The 24,444-nt window shown below is 44.4% G+C and overlaps 1 protein-coding gene across 1 annotated transcript in view; it reads left to right on the top strand.

The window, feature by feature from the left end:
• The first annotated feature begins 3,425 nt into the window (after positions 1–3,425).
• LOC147435393 (uncharacterized) overlaps positions 3,426–24,444 on the top strand; it is a 59,630-nt gene continuing 38,611 nt past the window's right edge. The window contains exons 1-2 of the mRNA XM_086488467.1: positions 3,426–3,583; positions 4,033–4,455. Coding sequence (XP_086344593.1) covers positions 4,326–4,455 — 130 coding nt within the window. The 5' untranslated portion in view covers positions 3,426–3,583; positions 4,033–4,325. The remainder of the gene's footprint in view (positions 3,584–4,032; positions 4,456–24,444) is intronic.

Genomic DNA, 24,444 nt, shown 5'->3' with positions numbered 1-24,444 from the left:
CCTTGGGAGACTGTCCAATAGTCTTCTAGAGGACTTAATTCTCATTGGATCTTTTATTAAGTGTTTTTTAGATTAATTAAACTAGATTAACTCTAGCCTAATTCTCATTGGTCCACCTCCAAGGCCATCCAATAGGAATTGGGTACACCTTGTGGGCATCTGGCCTAGGGAGCTGACATGTGTCCCTCATTCCCTTTGTGTAAAGGGAGCTTGTGTGTGTGTGTGTGTGTGTGTGTGGCTTTCTCTCTCATCCCCTACATGCAAGGCTCGCCCCCTCCCAAGTAGGGATTGCAAAGACTTTTTTGTACACACACAAAGCATCCAATTCCCTTAAGGTTGACCTTTGGACACAACCTTTGAATTTTGGAACCTTAGCATTTTGGAAGTCTTAATGGGCTGAACCTTAGGGTCTTTTTAGCCCATTGTTGCACATGGCTCTTTTTCAGATGGCCCCCCCTTTTGATCCCTATTTTCACTCTTTGGATCCCTACTATGGCCGGTTTGCTAGCGTAACCAATATTCTATCTTTTTCTCCCCTGACACTTCCCCATATTAAATGATCAGTTTAACATGAGAAAATCATTTAGGAGAATTAGATATTGATTATTATGACACATATTGTGTATGTAATGTCCTCAAATATCTCTCTCTCTCTCTCTCTCTCACACACACACACACACACACACACACAACTATGGTTAAGGTAGCACACATTAACACTAATATTGAAGTCGTTCTTGTTGAGTGGTATGCTCATAAGTGATGCTTTAAGGTGGAATTAAAATTAAAAATTCCATAAGAGCTGAAAGTATCTCTTTCATACGACTAAAGATTCAACAACAATTACAAGTATCATCCTTGCTTGTCATAATAATAAATCTCCTAATCCCCTAGAGCATAACGATTACATTAATAACACAAGAGCATTGTGAAAGACTAAACCATCTTGTTTTAGGGTTGAAGATGAGATATAAATGAACCCCCCCCCCCCCCAAGAGTAAGATTGAAGACAAAATTGAGCATATGCACCTAACGGTAGCTTCTCTAAGTAAATGTGTAGATCGCTTTCAAGGGAGTGAAGTTTCTGGAACACTCCAACTTGTGCCTTGAAGATTGAAGCACAATCTAAAAAGAAACTAAGTAAATTACTAAAGATAATCTCAACATGAGCAATAAAAATTTCTGAATGACAGAAACAACTCAAAGACTAGGTAATCAAAAGCAAATCACATGATCAATGAGATATACATGACCCAAAAATCCTCCATATTTCCATGCGCCTACACTCCGCAATGGGTGGGATGAACCTCCTTAAGATACATGGCTACACTTTCCATATTTATTGCATGGAGAGGGACATACTCATGACAATCTGCAAAATTGTACATGTTGAGTGCTTCATCTACCTCATTTGTATTTGCCAAACCATGGTCAATTGCCATATTGTGTAAAATACAACAAGCTGCAATGACTTTCGGCAAGTGAGTGATATCTGGTTTGCGGATTGTGCCATGCAAAATGCACCATATGGTTTTCAGCCGGCCAAATGCTCTCTCCACAACCGTACGTGTAGAAGACAAGAGATAGTTGTACATAGCTTGCATGGGAGACAAAGGCTCTTGAAAAGGTATTAGTAGCCATGGAAGCTCATAATAGCCCCCATCTCCAATAATGTACTCTGTAAAATTGTATCCCCTCCCTATGAAGCTTGGCCCATTCAAAATTTGGTTGGCTTGAGCAAGGCGCAAAAATGAAGAGTTCTGAAGCACTCTTTTGTCATTTGTAAGGCCAGGAAAACCCACATAAATATCCCAAAACCGCATGGTCGAGTCCACTATTGCCTGCAAAATCAGAGAATAATTACCTCAAGGGCCTCCATCTCAATGTGGGTGCAATCAATAGCTCCATAACAATAGGGAAAACCATGTGCCTTTTGCATGCCGATATTCACTGATTGCATCTCTAAGGGAGTTGATGGCCACTTTATGATGTTATCCATGTGGAGAAGCAGACCATCCACAAACACATCCACTACTTTAACAACTGTGGAGTGGCCACATCCGAATTTCTCGGCGACAATCCTCATTGAGCAACGTTTTGCCAACCACATGAGGGCAATGGCAACCTTTCTTTCCATGAGGAATTCTCGGCTTTGCAGTTGGAGTAGTGAACTTGGAATGTTGCCTTGCACAATCGATGCATGAAGGAGCTCTGATAGTTGGTCGAAGAGGGTAGAGGCCCGAGGGAAGGCAAAAGTAGCTTCAAAACCGAGGATCGTCTTGCTGCACACCATGCTTTATAGCACGACCACCAATGAAGAGACTGAGGCTTCACATACCATAGGCGTGGATTGGTTTCATGCCAGCACAAGCACGACAATCCCAAAATGAAACCACTTGCACCTAAGAAGAATGCAATTGGCAACCATACTCATGGTCAAAGCATCTCCCTCGAGGAATACTTCATGAGTCAATGAAAGAGCGAGCATCGCCGTCGATGAGTGCAAATTTTGCAAAGTTGTCCTCGCACAAAGCAACATTTGTTGGAGGAGAACGATGTAGACGATGAGGATGACGAAGATAACATCTTGATCATCCATGAAAGTAACACCTATGATCGCAATTCAGTAGGGTTTATATTTCAGCTGTGTACACGATGTGTACCAAATTTTGCATACCTGATGTGTGTGTGTGTGTGTGTGTGTGTGTGAGAGAGAGAGAGAGAGAGAGAGAGAGAGAGAGAGAGAGAGAGAGAGAGAGAGAGAGAGAGAGAGAGAGAGAGAGAGAGAGAGAGAGAGAGGGAAAGATTTCAAGTGCGTGAGAGAAAGAGAGAGAGTGAGAGAGAAAGCCGTTCTGCGTGAGAGAGAGGGAGAGGGAGAGAAGCGGAGGGATGGTTGAGGGTGCTTGTGTGTGTGTGTGTGTGTGTGTGTGAGAGAGAGAGAGAGAGAGAGAGAGAGAGAGAGAGAGAGAGAGAGAGAGAGAGAGAGAGAGAGAGAGAGAGAGAGAGAGAGAGAGAGAGAGAGAGAGAGAGAGAGAGAGAGAGAGATGATCTGCGGGCAGAAGGAGAGAGACCTTGGGGAGGGAGATGAGGGTCCCGAAAAAGGTTCATAATAGAGGGAGAGAGTGGTGTCATTGTGCATATGTCGAGAAATGGACGTGGGCTGGCTCTATTCCTTTCCTTGGGAGGTGTACAACATGCAAAATGGTGCGCATGCACTGAAAGCTTCCAGTCAACGGCACTGAAATTGGGTTAGTTCCCAGCGCGTGACCGTGCAAAGGGTTTCTGACATGCCAATTATTGGGGTATCCCCTTTGTGGGCTTAGTTTCCAATAACTGGAAACTAAGCCTCGCGTGACCCCCCTCTAAATATGAACAACCATGACTCTAATATAACTTTCGCATGTTTCCCAAAAAAAAAAAAAGAACGACCATCACAAATCCTCTTATAAGAATTCAAAACGGAGGAGGAGACAATTTCTGTGCGTAGAAGTTTGCAGAGAGGTCCTGTTCATCTTGTCTCATTTCTACGGCTACGCGATTTCCGATCTGCACAGTATGTTTGTCGGGCGCTAACGTATCGAAGGTATTCTTCTCTCTGTCTCACACACACACACACACACACACACACAGAGAGAGAGAGAGAGAGAGAGAGAGAGAGAGAGAGAGAGAGAGAGAGAGAGAGAGAGAGAGAGAGAGAGAGGATGGCATGAAGTAGCCTCCGCTGTCTCATCGGTATTGTTCCATGGGCATGCCGTATGTGACCCATAAGAGCGGAACGAGGGCTTTGAAGGTGATAAACTTTGGTTGAAGGGTCTCGACTCTCCAAGGACCATTTCTTGGAATCATCAATGTGTAGATCACTTCCATGACCTTAAAACATGGCGTCGGACATTGAATGAACATGCCTGCACATTTATATCAAGTTTTTTGTTATGCGAAAGTCCGTTCAAAATAATTTTGTACATTGATACCTGTGACGACTTTGGTCATCTTGAATTACACTAACAAGTTTAATCCTGGGTTGTGCGGCAGATTGTAGAAAGCAAGCCCTCGCCATCAAACTGTCAAGTTATTCGCAGTTAACCAATGCCAAAAGAGTTTGAGCCATTAAGTTGATCATTACAGCTTCACTCTGCTAGGCACTGTCCAGTTATTCACAATTGTCAACCTCAAGTGCTGGAGGGATTTCAATTTGGATACCCTCCGTTCCTCTAAGTGAAAAGCTTGCAGAACTGGAATATTGATTCAGAATAATGGTTTGAGGTCTTCACATTGATGAGATTGATAATCCCAACGCACTAGACAGGTCAACATTTTGGTTGTAAATGGCAGCACAAGATCAGCTTGAGCTTAAGTTTCGACTGATCGATGGCACAGATATTGGACCTAGCAGCTATCCACCTGCGACTACTGTCGCCACTTTGAAGGAAAGCATCCTTGCTCAGTGGCCAAGAGGTAAAATTAGAGTCATGTTTATGTTGCCAGCATTCCATGTTTAACACAATCCATTCTTTATCTGTTGGGTGTTATATGCACGATTTCATGATTTTAGGCATGTCTCTTGTATTTCAGCTGGAGCCTGGATATACTGAAAGCAGGTCAATTCAATTAAAAATCCTAACTACAGCTTTTGTTGAAAATTCCTGAGGACAACATGATCTCAAAGGGCGAGGAGTAGAATGTTGTCAAGTTCTACTATTCTTGTTTGGAAGATGAAAGCCTGAAGGGCAAGAATTAAATTTCTCCAGCTGCCCCTGCTTTTTGAGATAGTGTCTAGCTTATTTTGGTGTGCTTGCTTCATGAGACCAGAAACAAGCATCTGCAAGTGCCAAGAAAAGGCTTCAGTCTTTTGTATGCTACATTGTTTGGAACTTAGGAAGGAAAGTTTGCAATCTAGCATTTTTGGTGAAGGGTGCTTGTCAATGGCTCCTTTGCTGATGAATTAGCTTCCTCATGAGTGAGACTTTAAAAACAAAGCCGCCAAGATAAGAGTTCCCTCCTTCTTTGTGCTGTTTACTTTTAAATGTACACAAATTGAATACTCGGATGCTCAAGCAATGGCACCTTCAATGTAGATGGTCTACTCAGGTGCTCTCCTCCATGTTGACAAGGTTACTGCTCTATGAGAGGCTCTTCTTGAAAATAAGAGGGGATAACCATAATTACCAACTTCTTAAGATAAAGAGGAAGATAGTTGTATGCTACCAAAATTGCAAAACCTAAGGAATTGGAACTTAACTTGAAATAACTGAATAGCTTCAAAGGGTCTTCCAAGTTAAGTAGTCTTTGCTGTGGTCGTCTGTTGAGAAGAGGGATAGCTAAACCAAGGTGTCTGCACCGTGGACGTCCTTTGAGAAGAGGGGTAAGCTAGACTGAGTAGTCTTCAACGTCAAGATCCTTTGAGAAGTGCCCTGACCCACCTGTTTGAACAGAAATGCCTATACAATCCTCCAATATCGACCAAAGCATGATCCACGCAACAAGCCTTGAGACTGCAAGTAAGTGTGACTATCCTTCTTCTAGCTGGGAGATCACATTTGCCTAGTTTGAGGGATGTGTATGCTGTAAGGTTACTGAGGGTGAGTGTAGTCAACTCTAGTCAACTCTGAAGGTCAGAATCTAACTGATGAGGAGAGCAGCTGTATGGCCAATCAAGCAGTCATGTAGGATCCCCTCACATCTCGCGGGTAAACTCCCCAAGGAAGCCCAAAGCACTGAAACTCCACTCTAGTCTGTACAATGTAGATCACAGCCAAGAAAATACTCCTCCAAGGCAAAGTATTTATCGTACCAATTCCAAAGGAAATCTTTGTCCACCAGTGAATGGTGGTTTATTCTCTGGAAAGCTGATGTTTTATATGCTTTGAGAACATATCTCATGTAAATTCACTCGTACAATATATACCAATCAAACCTGTCACAACCATTGATGCTGAACAATAATGAACGGCCATGAGTCTATACCTTGCCCTTTCCTTTAAGGGTATCCGGGATTCATCTAGGTATGTTTTTAGTAGTATAGCGGACATGCAGACTTCACATAGCGAAGTTGTTGTCCGAGTTATTACTGATTGATATTGTGCCAATTCTTTCTATATTTTGTGGTGCGTATGCCCTATCAAGTACCTCATTTTTGTGCTAATTTTTCCCATTTAATGCTTCTTTTAGTGCTAGGCTTCATTATGGCTGAGTTTGCCCTTGATGTCTGGAGTCATGACAGAAACTCAGTACGCTGAACTTTGTGTTGATGTATGCTCATGTGTGCGTGTGTATATTGTGTGTTGTGTTGGGAGCATGTCAGTACCTAGTTCTACACCCACTATTGGGCACCGACGACATTAGTGGGGATGTCGTGGTATTTAGTCAATACTATGCATGATGGAGCTGATGGATACATTGTCTTGTGGGTGACTCCACCTTTCACTTTCCTTAAAGGGTGAATCTGGGCTTATCTCGGATTCATCTAGGTGTATAAATAATGAACGGCCCCTGTAGATCTCATGCTCAAAGAAATGATCAAGCTGATGTCGAGGATATCGCAAGTTGCAGTAGCCACCGATAGACTGCACGGACCACCATTGGACGGTGTCCTGTTATCCACCCAAAAACACGCTTGTGAGGGGCTGAAAATGCCTTTTCTAGCCAAAATCAGCGTGCTCGTATGCTCCTTCACCGTATTGAAGTGTTGCAGAGGTCCAAGATGGGTAGGTCTCTGTGTTGAAAGCCATAAGCGTATGGCTTGAGAAGAATTACCGTAGTGTTGAGGTGGTTGTCAAATTGGTGTAGAAACTGCTGTAGACAGAGGTGCCATCGATCGATTCAATGGAGATTCTACTTTAATCACGCTGGCTGACAACTTAAAGCGATCCAAAAAAAGCAGGCAAGGCGTTTTAAAAAACAGCCCTTACCGTTTTAACAAACATTGTAAAGTCTTTTACGTAATAAAAACCTGACGTTCATGTTTGTCATAAACACATCTAGCAGCCTACGTAAAAAAAACACCACTAGGAAAACACTGCTGCTTGGAGTTGTTTGCATGTGCCAACGGGGAGGGGGAGACACTTGACAGTCAGGAAGGAAGGCCTTGCTGGGCTCTCATACCATGTGAGAGAGAGAGAGCTTTGAGAGAGCATTTTTAACGTCTTATGTGAGGCTGAAGTCGGCCTATGAGACAAATCAAGTATACATGTGTATGTCCTTCGTCTATCGGAAAAGACAAAACAATTCAAACTGGTACTGAATAAAAGAAAAAACTTTTGGTGGATGATGGGATCCATGGGGGTGGGTGGAGCTCTAGTACTAGGGATATGTGCATGTCTATATGCTCATGGTAGTACAACCATGCTAATGCATCAATCTAGCTAGCTCCATCCTGTGCTAATGTAGGGGGATGTAAAATGTGGTACATGGGAGGGTTAGGAGGAAGGACTACCCTAATGAACGCAGCTCTATGAGCCATCATCTGGGCTCGTCTCTCCTCAGCGGCTCGATGCTCTCGGGCCCGATGTCCTCGATCTGTCTGCTGTGGAGTCGTGGGGCTTGACATCCGTAACACGCGGGCGTCGTCTAGCCCAGCTTGTCTCAGCCCGTTGAAGTCACTCCTGGTGGATCAGGGAGTGGAGGAGGTGTACACTGTAGCCCTTTGGAAGAAATCTGTAAGCTGTGACTGTCTCCCCCCCACCTGGGCTTTGTAGGTGGCGGCAGAAGTGTATCCCTGTGCCTCTGTATGTCACCAGTATGTGACTACTATCTACCCTTTTTGTTGATTTCTTTCTTATTATTTATTTATTTTCACTTTTTGGAAACACCCCTCTAGAAATCTAACTGCCTTGCATTGCATCGCTAGTGTGGAACTGTTCAGAGGGAGTCCAGGCCTGAGGGCAAGAGAGCACTAAGGTTGGACAAGGACTATGGTTAGCCAAAGTGGGGTCATTGACTAGCCAAAGTGGAATCCTTTGCTACATAGGCTACATTTCAATTCTTGGTGTGGCTGCAGTGTACAAAGAGGGTCAGATGACCTACAAAGATACAATGGCAGCATCTCCTAAAATTTAGGGAACTGCTATTTTGGACCTGAAAATGTGTTCGCGTCATTAGCTGTGAAATCACAACAGGAACATTTTATTGCTTTGTTGTCAAGTCAATTGACGCACCAGTTGAGTAATTTTTAGCCAAGTTGGCCAAAATTGGAAACTGGGCGAGGTGTCACTCTGTGAGCACTTTTGCCACTTTGAGGGGAGTCTACAAGAGGAAGGGGGCGCCATTGTAAGTGGATTGCAACAGGTTGCAAGAGCTATGGAGTGCTTCCTTTCCCTCTTATGTACAGTGCGGTACCAGGAGTGATGCCCTGCACGCTACGCACTGCTCTCTCTCTCTCTCTCTCTCTCTCTCTCTCTCTCTCTCTCTCCCCCTATGAGCAGTATGTAATGCCCCTCTAGTGGGCTTTTCATTTGACCAATGTACAGTCATGTGGGTTCATGCGCGATTGCGAGGCAAGAGCCTCTTGCACAGGTACTGGATTAGCTAGCGGCTAATCCCCCGCAAGTACAGGTGAATTCGGAGAGGTCTCATGTGCGAAATCTCGTCCGATTCAAGGGCAAGTAGCCCTACAGGTGCGGGAGCTCGAGGACTTGCTACAGATGCGACCGGCACACGAAATGGAGCCCGAAACAGTAAATTACAGCCTGCTGTGTATTTTTGCAGGTTTAGGGTTTCGGCCCTAAACGGACCTTAATACCCCCAGGAGGTTCGGGACGTGAGGGGACCACTGTACAGGTGATCTGGCGCATTTTCGGAGCAGAAAACAGAGAATTTAGCGTGCTACAGATTCTCGCCAGGAAAGTCATCTAATGTATTCGTATTCGTCGGGAAAGTCATCTAATGCGTGGGGATACTGACTGTGAAGAGTCCTAGTACACTTATGCTGCCGAAATTGGGCCAAAACAAATGAAATTCAGCCCAGATTGTGCGGGGCAGCTTGTAGGGAACCACAGCTTGTATTCCCTCTTTTAAAGAATAAAGAAATACGGAAAGGGGCGCCTATTTAGGGGCCAATCTGGTGTCGGTCTTCTCATACAGGTGCAATCTAGCAACCTGTATCCCTTTCCCCTTTGTTGTGTCTTGAAAGTACAGGTAAAGTGGGCAACAAATTAAATGGGTGAAAGCAAATAAAGTTTAATTCTAAGGTTTACCGCCCTGTTTGGATTTTACAGGTTACACTGTATCTCTAGCAAGTAGCGCCCCAATTGTCTCTGATCTCGAGAGCATGATCTTGTGGAGGGTAGGTTGCCCTTTGAGCAGTGACTCATATCGACCTCTAATATCAACATAAGCTCTACATCTGCAAACAAAATGCTCCTCACTCTCCACCTCCTCCTTGCATACTCGACAAACTCTTTCCTCCTTGGGAATGTCATGAGCTCGTCCCAGGTCAATCTCTAGTCTGTGTGATGATACTCTGAGCTGACCAATTGTAACTGTGTCAGACTTTGTAAATAATTAATTTATTTACGAGAAATTAGTTATCTGATTAGTTGCAGCTTAGGAACTTTCAAATGTGAAAGTTGAACGATTTTTAAGTAATAAAGTGTGCCACTCGGCACACTTACCAATGCAAAGTGACTCTCTCACTGTCACTCTCACCCTCCCTCGTGCTCTAGCACCCCCTCTTCACAGGTTGGTAGTGCACCTAGCCCCCCCTAAAATGAGCGTGCTCTACGCACCAGAGCTCTCTATTGAAGCTTGAGAATTAGCCCTTGTGGTGTATGTGGAGTCCTGGAGCTTCCACACCTAGACCAAGGTTTCTCTTGATCATAGGCTGTTGTGGGGGAAGATTCATCGCAAAAAGTAAAAGAAAAACTCTCTTTCTCTTCACTCCTAGGTGTTGCAAATTTTCTGTTTTCAGTCCTTAACCACCTCTATTAGGGTGAATTTCAGCAAAGTACTCATAGAATCTAGTTCTTCTCTATCTACTTTGCACGTACACAAAGTTTGATGCTATTCCATCGGGAAAAAAGGTCTCTATTTTGACATTGGAACGTGCTCAGGTAACATTTTCAGATTATGTGCAGAATATTACAGCAAGCATATGTGCGTGCATTTTGTGTGTTTCTCCTTTGTTTTTATTGCAGGAATCATTATGCATGAAGGGACACAGTTAGCGGAAGGTAGACTCTCATTTTTGAGAGCTTCCGAGGAGTTTTGTGGAAGATAGACTCCCGTTTACGAGAGCTTCCCAAAATCTTACAGCAGAGGGAAAATCCTCTCAGCAATCAGAGAGCAGTTTTCTCTCTCTCTCAGTTAGAAGCAGAAAAGGAACAAAGAAAGAATAGAGGACGGGCTTTTATCCTGTTTGTGTGCTTGTAAAGATTTTCCCTTAGTAATAGAGAGATTCTCTTTATGGGGGAGGACCAGCCCATCTTCAGGTCCCCAATGATGTGTCAAGCTTCTCTCTCTCTTCCAAATTCTCTTGAGTATATGAATTGCATGTCGTCGCTGTATGAACCCGTCCTCTAGTATGGTAAGAAAATGATATCTGTAGTGTGACATCTTCCGCTCAAAGGGAGATGTGATCCAAGTGTGTCTGATATAGAGTTGCGAGTGATCCTGTCGGAGCACTATGTTTCTCTCACTACGTGAGATGAAGCTAGGGTGAGTCGGGGGGGGGGGGGGGGGGGGGTTCTTACTGGAAAGGTGGCAAGCTCTCAAGATCAGGGCCGTGTGCTCCGAACCATGCTCACCTATGTATACCATGCTCTGTCATACCCAGACTTTGCTATTTGTATAGCTGACTCAAATGCTCGTCGTGAGCCGGGAGCTCTCTCACTCTTTCGATAAAGTAGACCGTCTGAAAGAGTGCCTCCACTACCATGGGGGGGGGGGGGGGGGGGGGGGGGTAGCATGCTTTGCCCTGTGGCATTGTGTGCTTGCCTCGAAACAGGCGAGAAATCATGTAGATCTGTGGTCTCTTGATCTGTGCCCACTGGCTGTCTGTCAATCCGGTGCCCACACTGCTATTGCATACATAAGGGTTGGAGTGACTAATGTATCAAAGAGCCACCCCTTTGTGCGGGGCTTCTGAAAGTGTGCGTGATGTCATCTCCGCTCTAGCATGGCCAATGCTGCATATCCTCGGGTGAGTCTGTCAATGGCCACTGGTGGCTTGTGCCATGGAGAAGGGTCCCTGTCTGCTAGTGAAAGTGACTCCCTGATAGACGTAGGAGGTGACCACCTTTAGTGGGCCTTCTCCTGCTGTAAATGTGGTTGCTCGCCGGACTGATTTGGAGATGTGGAAGATCATGACCTTGGTCTTCCCAAGGTTCCTTGTCAGTCCCATGTTTGTATAAAACTCATTTAAGGCGCTCAAATGGCTCTATAGGCCCTCTAGTGACTCTGAAATAGCATAATGTGGAATGGAATACCTGCTAGGTCAGCTCCCACCCCTCCTGCTCGCAGGATGTAGTCGGAGATCTTGTCAATGTAGAGTCCAAAGAGGGTCAGGGAGAGGGGGCATCCTCGCTTAACACCAACGATGCTAGCAATAGACTAAGCTTCTTCTTCCGCACCTTGCCTCATCAATGAGGTAGCGCAGAACGAAGATGTGGTCGATGGTGGAGAAGGTCCGCCTGAACCTTGCCAGGAGCTCGTACTACGTAGGCCCTCAATCTCCCCGTATGAACCAAGCCGAGCCTCAAGTACAACCCCATATAGTTTCTCCATTGTATGGCTAATCGTGATAGTCTTGTAATTCCTTGGGTCCAAGGTGTTTCTAGATTTGTGGATCGACACAATGGTGTGCCTGGTCCACTCCTCTGGGAAGCCTTCCCCTATAGCTCGGTTGAATACATGTGCAATCAACAGGGCTATCGTAGTGGCTGTGTAAATGAGGTGCTCACTCTATAATCTTGTATGATCTGATCACCGGCGGTGCTGTAGAGGCGGTGAATGGCCTTCTTAACCATCTTTGCTGAGGTTACAAGGGATGCCCAAAAATAGAGCCCCAAAAGTAGTAATCAAAAGCTTTCCAAAATTAAAGCATCAAATTCCAAAAGCTGTCCCAAAAACTCAGCTAGTGCAAATTTCGTACAGTAGCATAAAAAGCGAAAATCCATACGCTTTGCCATGTCAGCAAGTCAATGCAAAAAGCGGGATCTTCCGTACAGCAATCAGCGTGAAAAGCGGAGCTCCGTATGGTACTCCCACGTCAGCCTGCCGCCGCACTTTATGAGACTGTACCCTGTTGCCTATGTGTCCGGGCATGCCACGTCACGAGTTTGTGACATACCCCCCTCTTGAAAGCATTGTAATCGCCCTCAATTATGCCTGCAAAACAGAGAGAGGCCATAATCTGTCTTAGCAGACGCTAACTTTTAGTACCGACGTAGGTACAACACATCTAGCACATGTACCAATCGACAGTCACATCACAGGACATCACTTGACATCACTTGACATCACAGGACATCACATGACAAATCACATTCAAAAATCATTCCAAATCTCAGACCATGATTAATCGGCAACGTATTTAGCAATCGCATCTAGATCCAATCGGGACCTCACAGATGCCCGATTAACCAATCCATATTGCAATCATGTCTATAGAGATTTATGAGACCGAAATGTTGCAGTCATTTCGTCTGTCAGTTCCTGCACTCAAACAAGTCAAGTACAAATCAATCAGCGTCATATTCATTTTTGAAAATTCTAGTTCATAAAGTCATACAGCAGAATACTGTCAACCAAGCAGTATCCTTGAAACCCAAAGGGACATCAGTGACTCTATATCAAAAATCGGGGCAATCTGTTGACAAAGGAGCAGAGTGACTTCCCTCTTGTGCAAACCCGCTCCACTAGATTCGCCCATGCTGAAATCGGGGTTCTATCGAAGTAGACTATGCTAAACTGAATGCTTCAAGGTAAAGAAGTTCCACAATTTGAGGAGTATCTGCTAGGTCCTCCTCCTCCATCCACTTCGCATCCAATGCAGGATAGTTCTTGAATTTAACCAAGAACCGCCTAATCACTTTACCTTTAATCTCCTCGCTTTCCTCCACTTCGGGTTGCTCATCTAGCTCCCCATCATTGGGCACATCGCCTTTAAAAGGCTTCAAGAGACACACAAAAAGCATTGTGAATTCTCCAAGTATCGGGCAGCTTCAGTCCAAAGGAGACATCATTTATCTTTTCTTTTATCTGGAAAGGTCCATAGTATCTCATACTAAGCTTTGGAAAAAGCCGCTCCTTTCCTTTTTTCTTTCTCAGGCGTGCCTTCTCAAAACATAAGAGCACCCAATCGTCTTCCTTTAATTTCAAATCGCGACGGAGTCGATCTGTTGCCTTCTTGTGTCTTTCCTGAGAATTTGCTAAAGCCTCCCGGACCTTGGCAAAAGCAGTGTCCAAGTCCCTCGTGTACTGGTCGGCTTCAAAAATCTTATCTTTCGTGCTAAGGAAGGGTGGAACCTTTGTAGCACCTTCAATAATCTCAAATGGCGCCTTTCCCGTCGAAGAGTGGATCGTGTTATTGTAGGCAAATTCCACCAAGGGCAAAAACTTTTCCCATTGAGTCTTCTGATCAGTAATGTAAGATTTCAATAAATCCAGTACAACTGAATTTGCAATCTCAGATTGCCTATCTGTCTGTGGGTGCAAAGATGACGAGGACTGCAACCATATGCCAATGTTCTCCCAAATAGCCTTCCAAAACAAACTCGTGAATCGGGGATCTCTGTCAGAAACTATTGTCTTAGGCATGCCATGTAATGTCACAAACGGGAGCGCATAACAATATAGTGAGAAGATCGACACAGTACTAGGGATCAGAAGATGGGTTGTCCCCCCCCCCCCCGTAATAGTATCTTTATTACTGAGGAGAAGTCTATACAAGTTCTTGAACCGAACGTATTACCACGTTCATTCTAGAATAAGACTTGATGGTTCCTGGAAGCCTCGCTTCCTATTCCTAGGGCAAAACCCTATTCCAAGGAACTTCCGTTCCTTATTCCAAATCCTCGAGAATCAAGGTTCTCGCCTCTGCATCTCACCTTCCAAACTCAGGGCATGACATCCTTGCAACTCTTTTCTAACTCTGTTTTCAGAGTCCTCTTCATGCAGATTAACTCCGCTTTCCTGGACACGAAGTCCTTCCCTTGGGAATTTTAACTTCCGGATCACATCTCGAGAGTCTTACCTCTCTTCAATCCGTGGATGTGCTTCCCAAACTTGGGTACGAAACCCTTGGGCTGATCTGGCTCTAGTTCCTCAGCTGCAGAGGCTCATGCCTTCCTGTGCTCCTATTCCCTCACGAAGAGGAAGTACACCTGCAATACTCGGAGATCATAACATGAAAATCGTTACCTTCAAAGTCTCGACGCTCGAAATGCAACTTGGTTCTCGAAAAGCAACTCCCCGGAAGAGATCTCTACATAGAAAATCCTCTCTTCCAATCCTACACACAAAAGAGGTGTGTTCTCGGGTTCCTTCTCGTAAATCAGCCCCGTCTACGACGTTTATGGGCTGAAAACAGAGAAAAACAGCAGCTTGTCGCGATGGAAACACGCTCCGTAGGAACTTCTTCGCGAGGGAACTCGCGCACTGGGTCTTGGCGACATCGGGTACACTTGGGACAGTCATGGGCATCATTGGCAAACGTCTTCTTTGCAAGTGAACTCTGCAGCAGCATCTCCTTCTTGCAAAAACTGATCCTCCTCTCTGAGTGAGGGCATGTGATGCTTTTATAGCTCCTGGCCACAGGCACGAACAGCTGCTCGTGTAGAGATCGTGGCCGTTTTTTCTTTTTTTCATTTTTTTTTTTCCGTTGTTCTGCCAGAAAAAGAGAGAGAGAAAACGTTGGTTGATCTGTTGCCTTATTTATCAGATGGCTGCCCACTTATTAAATGGACGGCCGGCTTATTTTAAAAATAGTATGAATCTGCCCAAAAACTGAATAAAATCTTATAAGTTAAAAACAATGCTTTCACAGCACTTCCCAGGCATCCCTGGATGCAATCACATGCACAATTGCAATGCAGACATAGATTTCCTCGCGGAAAAAGCATCTGCTTTCCCGAAAAGCAATCTCGCTTTCTCAGAAAGCATCTGTTTTTCCTCAAAGTTTCCTTTGAACCCATCTTCATTCAAGTGCTTGCTTTTCCTTGTGCACAATTCCAACACAGTTCGGAATTTCCTCTTGACTATGGATATCCCCTTTCCGATGCACCCGTCACCCACCTTGTGACGCGTCAGGAATACCCATCACCTAGTCCTTTCCTACCGAACTTACGGTACAATCTCCTTCACGATGCTCTATATCACCCATCCTATGGCGCATTAGAGATGTTTGTTCTCGGATGGTCGGATTCTTCTTTCCGATGCTCCCTGTCACCCATCCGATGTGATGCATCAGAAGTACCCGTTCTTGGTGGCCTTACAGATATTCCCATTCTCAGTGCTCCCGTCATTACTTTGAATGACGCATTAGAAATACTCTGTACTCAGATGTCTCCAGAAAACCCTCTCACTTATAAATCCAATAATTCATTTAGAATTGTTTTTTATGTCAGATAAAGCCAATTTAGCAACATCCCTCTCACTTATAAACAGTTGTCCTCAACTGTAGAGGTCCAACTAAACTGCCGGGGAGAAACCAGAAAAAAATTCCAAATCTTGCCCTGCGGTGAGTTGAGCTGGTCCTTTCTCAGTAGAGAACTTAAAAAGTAAATTAAACGAAAAAATTTCATAATTCAATACTTACCTTACCATTTCATGTCCTTCCTCTAGTACCTCGAGGATATCCTTCACCATTCACCAAACTTACGAGCCATGTAAGAACTCGTCATTCGCGTCTTTCCGAGAATCTGTTAACTCAATTCCACCTTCTCAATCCCGAGAAGAATAATCCTCCTAAAATCAATTTAGGTCTATGTCCTTGCGCATAACCTTGCGTTATTATTCCTGAGGATATTAAACCTCTTCTGTCCTCCTGCATAGGGCATGTTGAGAGCATTAAGCTCATGTGAATCTTCCTGTGGCAGACAAAGTGGGTCATCTTACCAAAGTAAGTTCTTATGCCGGGCCTTTGCTTTGGGTAGGCCAATTGTTCTGATCCAAAGTTTCCTTATCCGAGACTCTGTTAATTTGATTCCGTCTTCTCAAATTCGAGAAGAATAATCTTCCTAGAAATCAATCTAGGTATTTGTCCTTGCGCATAATCCTGCGCTGTTAGCCCAAAGGGTATTAAACCTCTTGTGTCCTCTCACATAGGGAATGCCCAAGTCATAGAGCATTAAGCTCGATGTCTTTCTTTCACAATTTCCGATCACCTTAAAGAAGGTTCTTGTTTCGGGCCGTCGCTCAACGTAGGCGGACGGTTCGAATCCGAAGATTCCTTGTGCACGGCGGCACTTCCTTCCAATCTTTTCCTCCTGCGAGTTATTACCACCAGCAGTGTTTTCTAGATGCCCATTAGAGTCTCTTCTTTACAGAATCATAAAAAAAATGATTCACCTTGCGAGCATCAATGACTCCTTTTCAAAATCTCAGGCAGATAGGATTCTAGCCATAGCATTTTCTGAACGTAGTTCAAACCCGGTTCACAATAGAGCGAACCCTCTTTGATTCTCATGGATGTGTAATTCTTACCATTTTGAAACGGTTGGCGAACTATATTCTTACGAACATAATAGTTCGAATTTATTCCAGCAGCGTGTAAATGCTACTTGACCTCGTGTAAATGCTACTTGACCTGCTTATGGAGAAACATATACCGCAACCAAAAGTTGCTTCTGTAATGGTAAAAGCACATAGCGTACTCAATGATCAACGATCATCAGAAAATCTCCGTAGAGACTCAAAGTCCTTCTACCGAACACATCTCAAATAGAGATTCTTGTGTCGGAGTATCCTTGCGCGCAAAAAGGCGCTCAAGAGAGTATAACAAACTCCGGTCCTGTTCTTGAAAAGGAAGTTGGTTCATCTCATTCCGTTCAGCAGAAAAAATTTGTTTGGTAGATGACCCACCTTAGCATAGGTTTGCATCTCTCCATATATCCAAAGGTATACCTAAGTTTTAGTGAGCCTGGGAAATTACCTTCCCTTCTTAAGATCCTTAGAGCGAAGACGCTCAACCTGATGATCCCTTGGCTCAATCTCAGAGCAAAACCCGCTCATCAAATAAACTAGCATTTTATTCCTTGGATTCCTTGATCATAGGCCGTAGTCGTCGCTTGTTCCTTCCCTCGTAAAGAGAGTATTCCTTCATTTGTGCGAAAAGCACTACTATATCTTCCCTTACCGGGTAAGGGGTGTAGGCTTAAAGAGAACTCAAGCTTAATGAAAGCTTTTCTTTGCTTGTAAGCTCAGAATGGTTCCTTCATAATTTCCTACCCGCATTAATAGGTAATCTGTTCGAGAATTACCGGATACCAGATCAATTATGGACCTTCCGGATGGTTAAGCAAAGTAGTTCATCGTGTAAAACAATGTTTTGACTCAACCCTACTCTCATAAGCACTCAAGAGTGATCAGTTCTGGTTAGATTTATGCATTCCTCGTGAGAAAAAGAAAACGCGCTTTGTAACTTCCTCAAAGATGTAACTTTGATCAGACCTGCCCTCTCACTTGAAGTTTGAGGGTGTTCTATTCAAAAACTTAGGAGTTAGATCGAATTCCCTTACTCCAAACTTTCTCTCGATAGCAACGTATCCTTCGAGGAGATATAATAAAAATTCATTGTTTCTGTGTTGAATGGTTCTCGTCCCACTGCAGGGATTAGATTCTATGTATACTAAGGTGTACATTTTTAGCTTTTATTGCTGACTCCACCATCTGCTGCAATGTATCTTGCAGATGGGTTTACAAAATTCGGGCAAAAGTCCCGTTAAATTTGTTCATTTTTCCTTCCTTAGAGAGGATCAAGAATGGAGTTACCTTGGCAAGAGTGAACCACTACTTGCTTTGACTCGATCGTGTTCCTATTGGGCAAACCGATCCCAATCTTCTTGGATGCCTTCCTCAAAGTGTAGAGGAAAAAAATTGTCGAAAAATTCAGCCTTGAATTGAATCCAAGTCTTGTTGTAAGTTGCAGAGCTTTGGTATACTACCAAATACTTGCAATCCCCTTGAGGTGTTTGGTCACATGCCTCACCTTCGACGCTTCTCATAAATTGCCGTTTGCAAAGGCAACTTCAAACTGTCGAATGAAAGGCATCTTCCGTTCCGTCAAAAGTATCAAACTTGACCGCAGTGTTCCTAGGTCTAGAGACCTTCTTCATACCCTTCCCGAGATGACGGGATTTCTTGGCTATGGTTCTGGATTGATGTTCATGGATATCTTCTGGGTTCTGAACGATCTTGAGAATTCCGCTCCTTGGATTCTCTAGGTTCTTAAGCATCATGCTCTTGTCGCCTTCTCAAAGAATCCTAAGTCTTGTGTCGACTTCTTGCAGAGGGAGAAAAAATTTCCAACTCTGCGAGCTTTTCCTGCAGGACTTAGGTTTCCGCCTGCTTACTTCTCTCTTGGCTTGTCATGGCTTCTTCCCGTATCTTCCCAGAGTCGTCCTCCTTTACAGAGAAAGAGAGGAGACCATGCTCTGATACCACTGTCACAAACGGGAGCGCATAACAATATAAAATATACTCGGATAATAGAATTTATCACTTAATATTGAAGCCAAAGGTATAGAGAGAAATAGATAGAGAGAGAGATATAGAGTGAGAAGATTGACACAGTATTGGGGACCAGAAGATGGGCTAGTCCCCCCCCCCGTAATAGTATCTTTATTACTGAGGAGAAGTCTATACAAGCACTTGAACCGAACGTATTACCACGTTCGTTCTAGAATAAGACGATGGTTCTTGGAAGCCTCGGCTTCCTATTCCTAGGGCAAAACCCTATTCAGGGGAACTTCCGTTCCTTATTCCAAATCCTTGAGAATCAAGGTTCTGGATCTCACCTTCCAAACTCAGGGCATGTGTCACTAGCGTGTGACTACTATCTATCCTTTTTGTTGATTTCTTTCTTATTATTTATTCATTTTCACTTTTTCGAAACACCCCTCGGGAAGTCTAACTGCCCTGCATTGCATAGCTAGTGTGGAACTGTTGAGAGGGAGTCGAGGCCTGAGGGCAAGAGAGCACTAAGGTTGGACAAGGACTATAATTAGCCAAAGTGGGGTCATTGACTAGCCAAAGTCAAATCCTTTGCTACAGAGGCTACATTTCAGTTCTTGGTGTGGCTCCAGTGTACAAAGAGGGTCAAATGACCTAGAAAGATACAATGGCAGCATCTCCTAAAATTTAGGGAACTGCTATTTTGGGACCTGAGAATGTATTCGCGTCATTACCTCCGGAATGACAAGGGGAACATTTTATTACTCTGCCGTGAAGTCAACTGGGCAACCGGTCGGAAGATTTTTAGGCGGCAACCCCGAAACAGGAAATAGCCTGTAAATGTGCCAAGTGGCACATTTCTGTGCACATTTCTGTGCACTTTCCTCGTGCAGGAAGAAGTGGCGCTGAATTTAGAGAAGGGAGGCTCATTTTTGTAGCTTCTGTCACAGGTTGAGAGCTATGGAGTGCTTCCTTTCCCTCTTATGTACAGTGCGGTGTCAGGAGTGATGCCCTGCACGCTACGCATTGCCCTCTCTCTCCCCTATGGCAGTATGTTATGCCCCTCTAGTGGGCTTTTCATTTGACCAATGTACAGCTGTGTGGGTTCATGCGCGATTGCCGAGGCAAGAGCCTCTTGCACATGTACTGGATTAGCTAGCGGCTAATCCCCCGCAGGTACAGGTGATTCGGAGAGGTTTCACGTGCGAAATCTCGTCCGATTCAAAGGGCAAGTAGCCCTACAGGTGCGGGAGCTCGAGGACTTGCTACGGATGCGATCGGCACGCAAAACGGAGCCCGAAACAGTGAATTACAGCCTGCTGTGTATTTTTTCAGGTTTAGGGTTTTGGCCCTAAACGGACCGTAATACCCCCAACAGGTTTGGGGACGCGAGGGGACCGTTGTACAGGTGATCTGGCGCATTTTCGGGGCAGAAAACAGAGAATTCAGCGTGCTGCAGATTCTCGTCAGGGTTTGCAAAGTGTCCGTATGCGTCGGGAAAGTCATCTAATGCGTGGGGATACTGACTGTGAAGGGTCCTAGTACAGTTATGCTGCCAAAATCGGGCCATAACAGATGGTATTCAGCCCAGATTGTGCGGGGCAGCCTGTAGGGTACCACAGCTTTTATTCCCTCTTTTAAAGAATAAAGAAATACCAAAAGGGGCGCCTAATTTAGGGGGCCAGTCTGGTGTCGGTCTTCTCATACAGGTGCAGTCTAGCAGCTTGTATCCCTTTCCCATTTGTTGTGTCTTGAAAGTACAGGTAAAGTGGGCGACAAATTAAATGGGTGAAAGCAAATAAGGTTTAAGTCTAGGGTCTACCGCCCTTTTTGGATTAACAGGCCGGTTTCAGCATGACATCCCTGCAACTCTTTTCTGACTCTATTTCCCGAGTCCTTTTCCTGCAGATTAACTCCTCTTTCTTGGACACGAAGTCCTTCCCTTGGGAATTTCAACTTCCAGATCACATCTCGAGAGTCTACCTCTCTTCGATCCGTGGATCTGCTTCCCAAACTTGGGTACGAAACCTTTGGGCTGATTTGGCTCTAGTTCCTCAGATCGCTTTTCTCTTGCAGAGGCTCATGCCTTCCTTTGCTCCTACTCCCTCACGAAGAGGAAGTACACCTGCAATCAAATACTCAGAGATCATAACATGAAAATTGTTAACTTCAAAGTCTTGACGCTCGAAACGCAACTCGGTTCTCGAAAAGCAATTCCCCGGAAGAGATCTCTACATAGAAAATCCTCTCTTCCAATCCTACACACAAAAGAGGTGTGTTCTCGGGTTCCTTCTTGTAAATCAGCCCTGTCTACGACGTTTATGGGCTGAAAACAGAGAAAAACAGCAGCTTGTTGCGATGAAAACACGCTCCGTAGGAACTTCTTCGCGAGGGAACTCGCGCACTGGGTCTTGGCGACATTGGGTACACTTGGGACAGTCATGGGCATCATTGGCAAACGTCTTCTTTGCAAGTGAACTCTGCAGCAGCATCTCCTTCTTGCAAAAACTAATCCTCCTCTCTGAGTGAGGGCATGTGATGCTTTTATAGCTCCTGGCCACGGGCACGAATAGCTGCTCGTGTGGAGATCGCAGCCTTTTTTTTTTCATTTTTTCTTTCGCTGTTTTGCCAGAAAAAGAGAGGGAGAAAACGTTGGCTGATCTGTTGCCTTATTCATCAAATGGCTGCCCACTTATTAAATGGACGGCCGGCTTATTTTAAAAATAGTATGAATCTGCCCAAAAACTCAATAAAACCTTATAAGTTAAAAACAATGCTTTCACAGCACTTCCCAGGCGTCCCTGGATGCAATCACATGCACAATTGCAATGCAGACATAGACTTCCTTGCGGAAAAAGCATCTGCTTTGTCGAAAAGCAATCTCGCTTTCTCAGAAAGCATCTGTTTTTCCTCAAAGTTTTCTCTGAACTCATCTTTATTCAAGTGCTTGCTTTTCCTTGTGCACAATTCCAACACAGTCTCGTAAATGGTGGGCAGTGGCATTCGATTAGAATCTTTTCCTTCAACGGTTGGGTAACGCAGAACATCGTTTTCTTCATCAAGTAGCCATCCCGTATGGAATATCCCGCTACTACCTCCCCATTCTATATTCGACTGAATACATCAGAAAAATCTGGATCTGTGCCGTACTAATCGACCGTATCCCCGTATCCTTGAAGCTTCTATGATGATTCGCGGAAAAAACCAAGACCAACGGCTTCTGGGACAAAGCATCTGCCACCAAGTTCTTTTGTCCCTGTATATGGACAATTTGGAAGTGAAACTGTGACAAGATGTTAACCCACCGTATCCGCTTTTCCGAAAGCTGCTTCTGTGACAAGAAGTAGCGTAAACTTTGATGATCAGTGAAGACTGTAAAAACGGCTCCGAGTAGGTAATGTCGCCACTGAGTAACTCTTTCTCATAAATCTATGATGTCAATTCCGGCCTTGAAAACAATCGGCTCTCATAGGCAATGACGTGGCCTTCTTGCATTAAGACCGCACCCAGAGTACGACCACAAGCATCGCAATATACTTTGAATGGCTTTTGCAAATCCGGCAAAGTCAAAACTGGTCCCGTAGTCAATTTCTCTTTCAAAGTTTGAAAGGGAGTCACCTTGTGGGTTTTCACGAGAAAGGGACTCCTTTCTGTGTCAAAATATGCAAAGGGGAAGCAACCTCTGCAGACTTTCTAATGAACCGTCGGTAGTAAGAACATAAGCCCAAAAAGCTTCTAACTTCATGAACATTTGTCACGTGACACATCCAACCCTATGTGTCCGTGGACAAGCTACAACATGACCAGGGTTCAGTTCAGTCAAATCAGTCTAGAATAGGAAGTGATCTGGCACTTTTGTGAGTCTGTTCGCAGACCGTGCATGTCCAGACACTTAGAGTAGATGCATATCCTCTGGTTGCACATAGCATTACCATCAACATTACCATCAGAATCCATCAAGAGCATTTTCCAGTGCACAAAACCTATTTTTCCTATTTTTGACATTTTTCACTTATTTATTAAGTGACTTTTGTTGGGAAACTGGGAAGGGCAATTTGAGTATTGAAATATATAAGGAAACCTAGCGCTAGCAGTTCTGGTAGAAGAGGCAGCAGGAGCGTTGCTCAACATGCACCTTCTCAAGCAAGACTACCACAAGAACCCTGGCGGTTCCAGCCCAGAAGCCCTAGCGTTTTCAGCATGGGAACCCAGTGAATGTCAGTTTAAGCCTGAGCACCCCACCGTTTTAAGGACTGCAGACCAGCGTTTTTAGGGACACAATTCAGCAGTACGAAGATCAGCAAATTCAGCGTTTTCAAGCAAGTTTTTCAGCCCCATCAAACCAGCGTTTTCAGCCAAGACTTGCAGCAGATTTCAGCATCTGCGTTTGCAGCGCATCATTGTCTCATCGTCGTCATCGACTCGTCACCGACATAGAGTCAGAATTCAGCAGATACAAGATTTGCAGATTTCAGCCCGTCTCGTCGTCGTCCTCATCATCGTCGACATTGTCGGCAAGTCCAAGCATTGTAGAGATTTGTGCAATCAATAGTAGACCGCTCTCGCCATAGAGTGGGGCCTTCGGAGGAGGGTTTGACAACATTCTGGTGTCGTATTCTTCTCTCTCTTATCTCTCAGTCTCAACACCTTCACTCACAGTGTTTATCCACTCTGTTTGTGATCACTTGCACTCTCTCACTAAAGGAACGAAAGAGCCTTTCGTAAGTAAAAGGAACCTTGAGCACAGTTCGGAGCATTGATCTTGAGCAAAGTTCAACATTCACTTCCGCTGCACCTTACAACATTCTTCAAATCGAGCCAATCACGTATAGTTTCAATCTTGGCTGGGCCCATCTGTACTCCTGTTGCTGCTGAGACGATGTGTCCCAAAAAGTGTATCTCCGATAAGAAAAATTCACTCTTCTTTGCATTGATCACCACTTGTGATCTCGCAATGCTGCCTGAAAGACATGTAGCAGATGTTGTCTATGTTCTGTCTCATCCTTGAAGAAGACTATAATGTCATCAAAGAACAGTGCCAACAAAAGATCTATACTCTCTGAAAATCCTATCCATCATTCGGTTGAAAGTCGCTAGAGCATTGGTAAGGCCAGAAGGCATCACCAAAAATTCATATAAACCGAAGCTTGTTCGAAAGGTTGTCTTGTAGACGTCTCCCGGCGCGATTTAGATCTGATGATATCCGCTCTTCAAATCGATCCTGCGGAAACAAGAGGATCCTTGTTGTCACAAAGTGATGACGTGGCTACCGAGAGTAGAAACTGCAAGAAACCCTAACTCTTGCAAACCCTAATTTCTGCTAGAAACCCTAATTTTTGGAAACCCTAACCCTAACTGCTGGCTGAAACCGTAAATGTGGTGGAAATCCTAATTTCTCTGAGAGAGAGAGAGAGAATTTTTGCTTTTTACCACCTCGAAAGTGGACTGTCGGTCCAAACGATAGGGGAAAGCTGATTTCCTCTCCTTTTGAGAGAGCTTTAAGCCTTTCATCAACTATTTCGTCTTCTTTTCAAGAGCTTTGTCAAACTCTGTGAGTATAGTTGTTGCTTTTCTACACTCGGCTTTGTTTTTCTAATTCATTATTGATTTGATAGGAAAATGCCATCAGGAGTGAACCTCGTCAAGCGGGTAATTCTTCAGGTGATTCACATATATCGAGTCCCTGGAGTACTTGATCAATCTTTTTATACACGTGTGAACTTGCAGTTGATGTTTGTACTCTATTTTGTCGAGATTCCTCTCTAGAAATTTGCCAAAATCTCCGTTGGTTTCTGCTGTTCCCATGATTGGACTCCGCTTTTCTTCATCTCCCTGCAA

The sequence above is a fragment of the Adiantum capillus-veneris genome, chromosome 18, assembly GCF_014529385.1.
Source record: "Adiantum capillus-veneris isolate H3 chromosome 18, ASM1452938v2, whole genome shotgun sequence".
Lineage (NCBI taxonomy): Eukaryota > Viridiplantae > Streptophyta > Polypodiopsida > Polypodiales > Pteridaceae > Adiantum > Adiantum capillus-veneris.
Note: the sequence above shows the minus strand (reverse complement) of the source record. Positions and strands in the feature narration are given on the sequence as shown.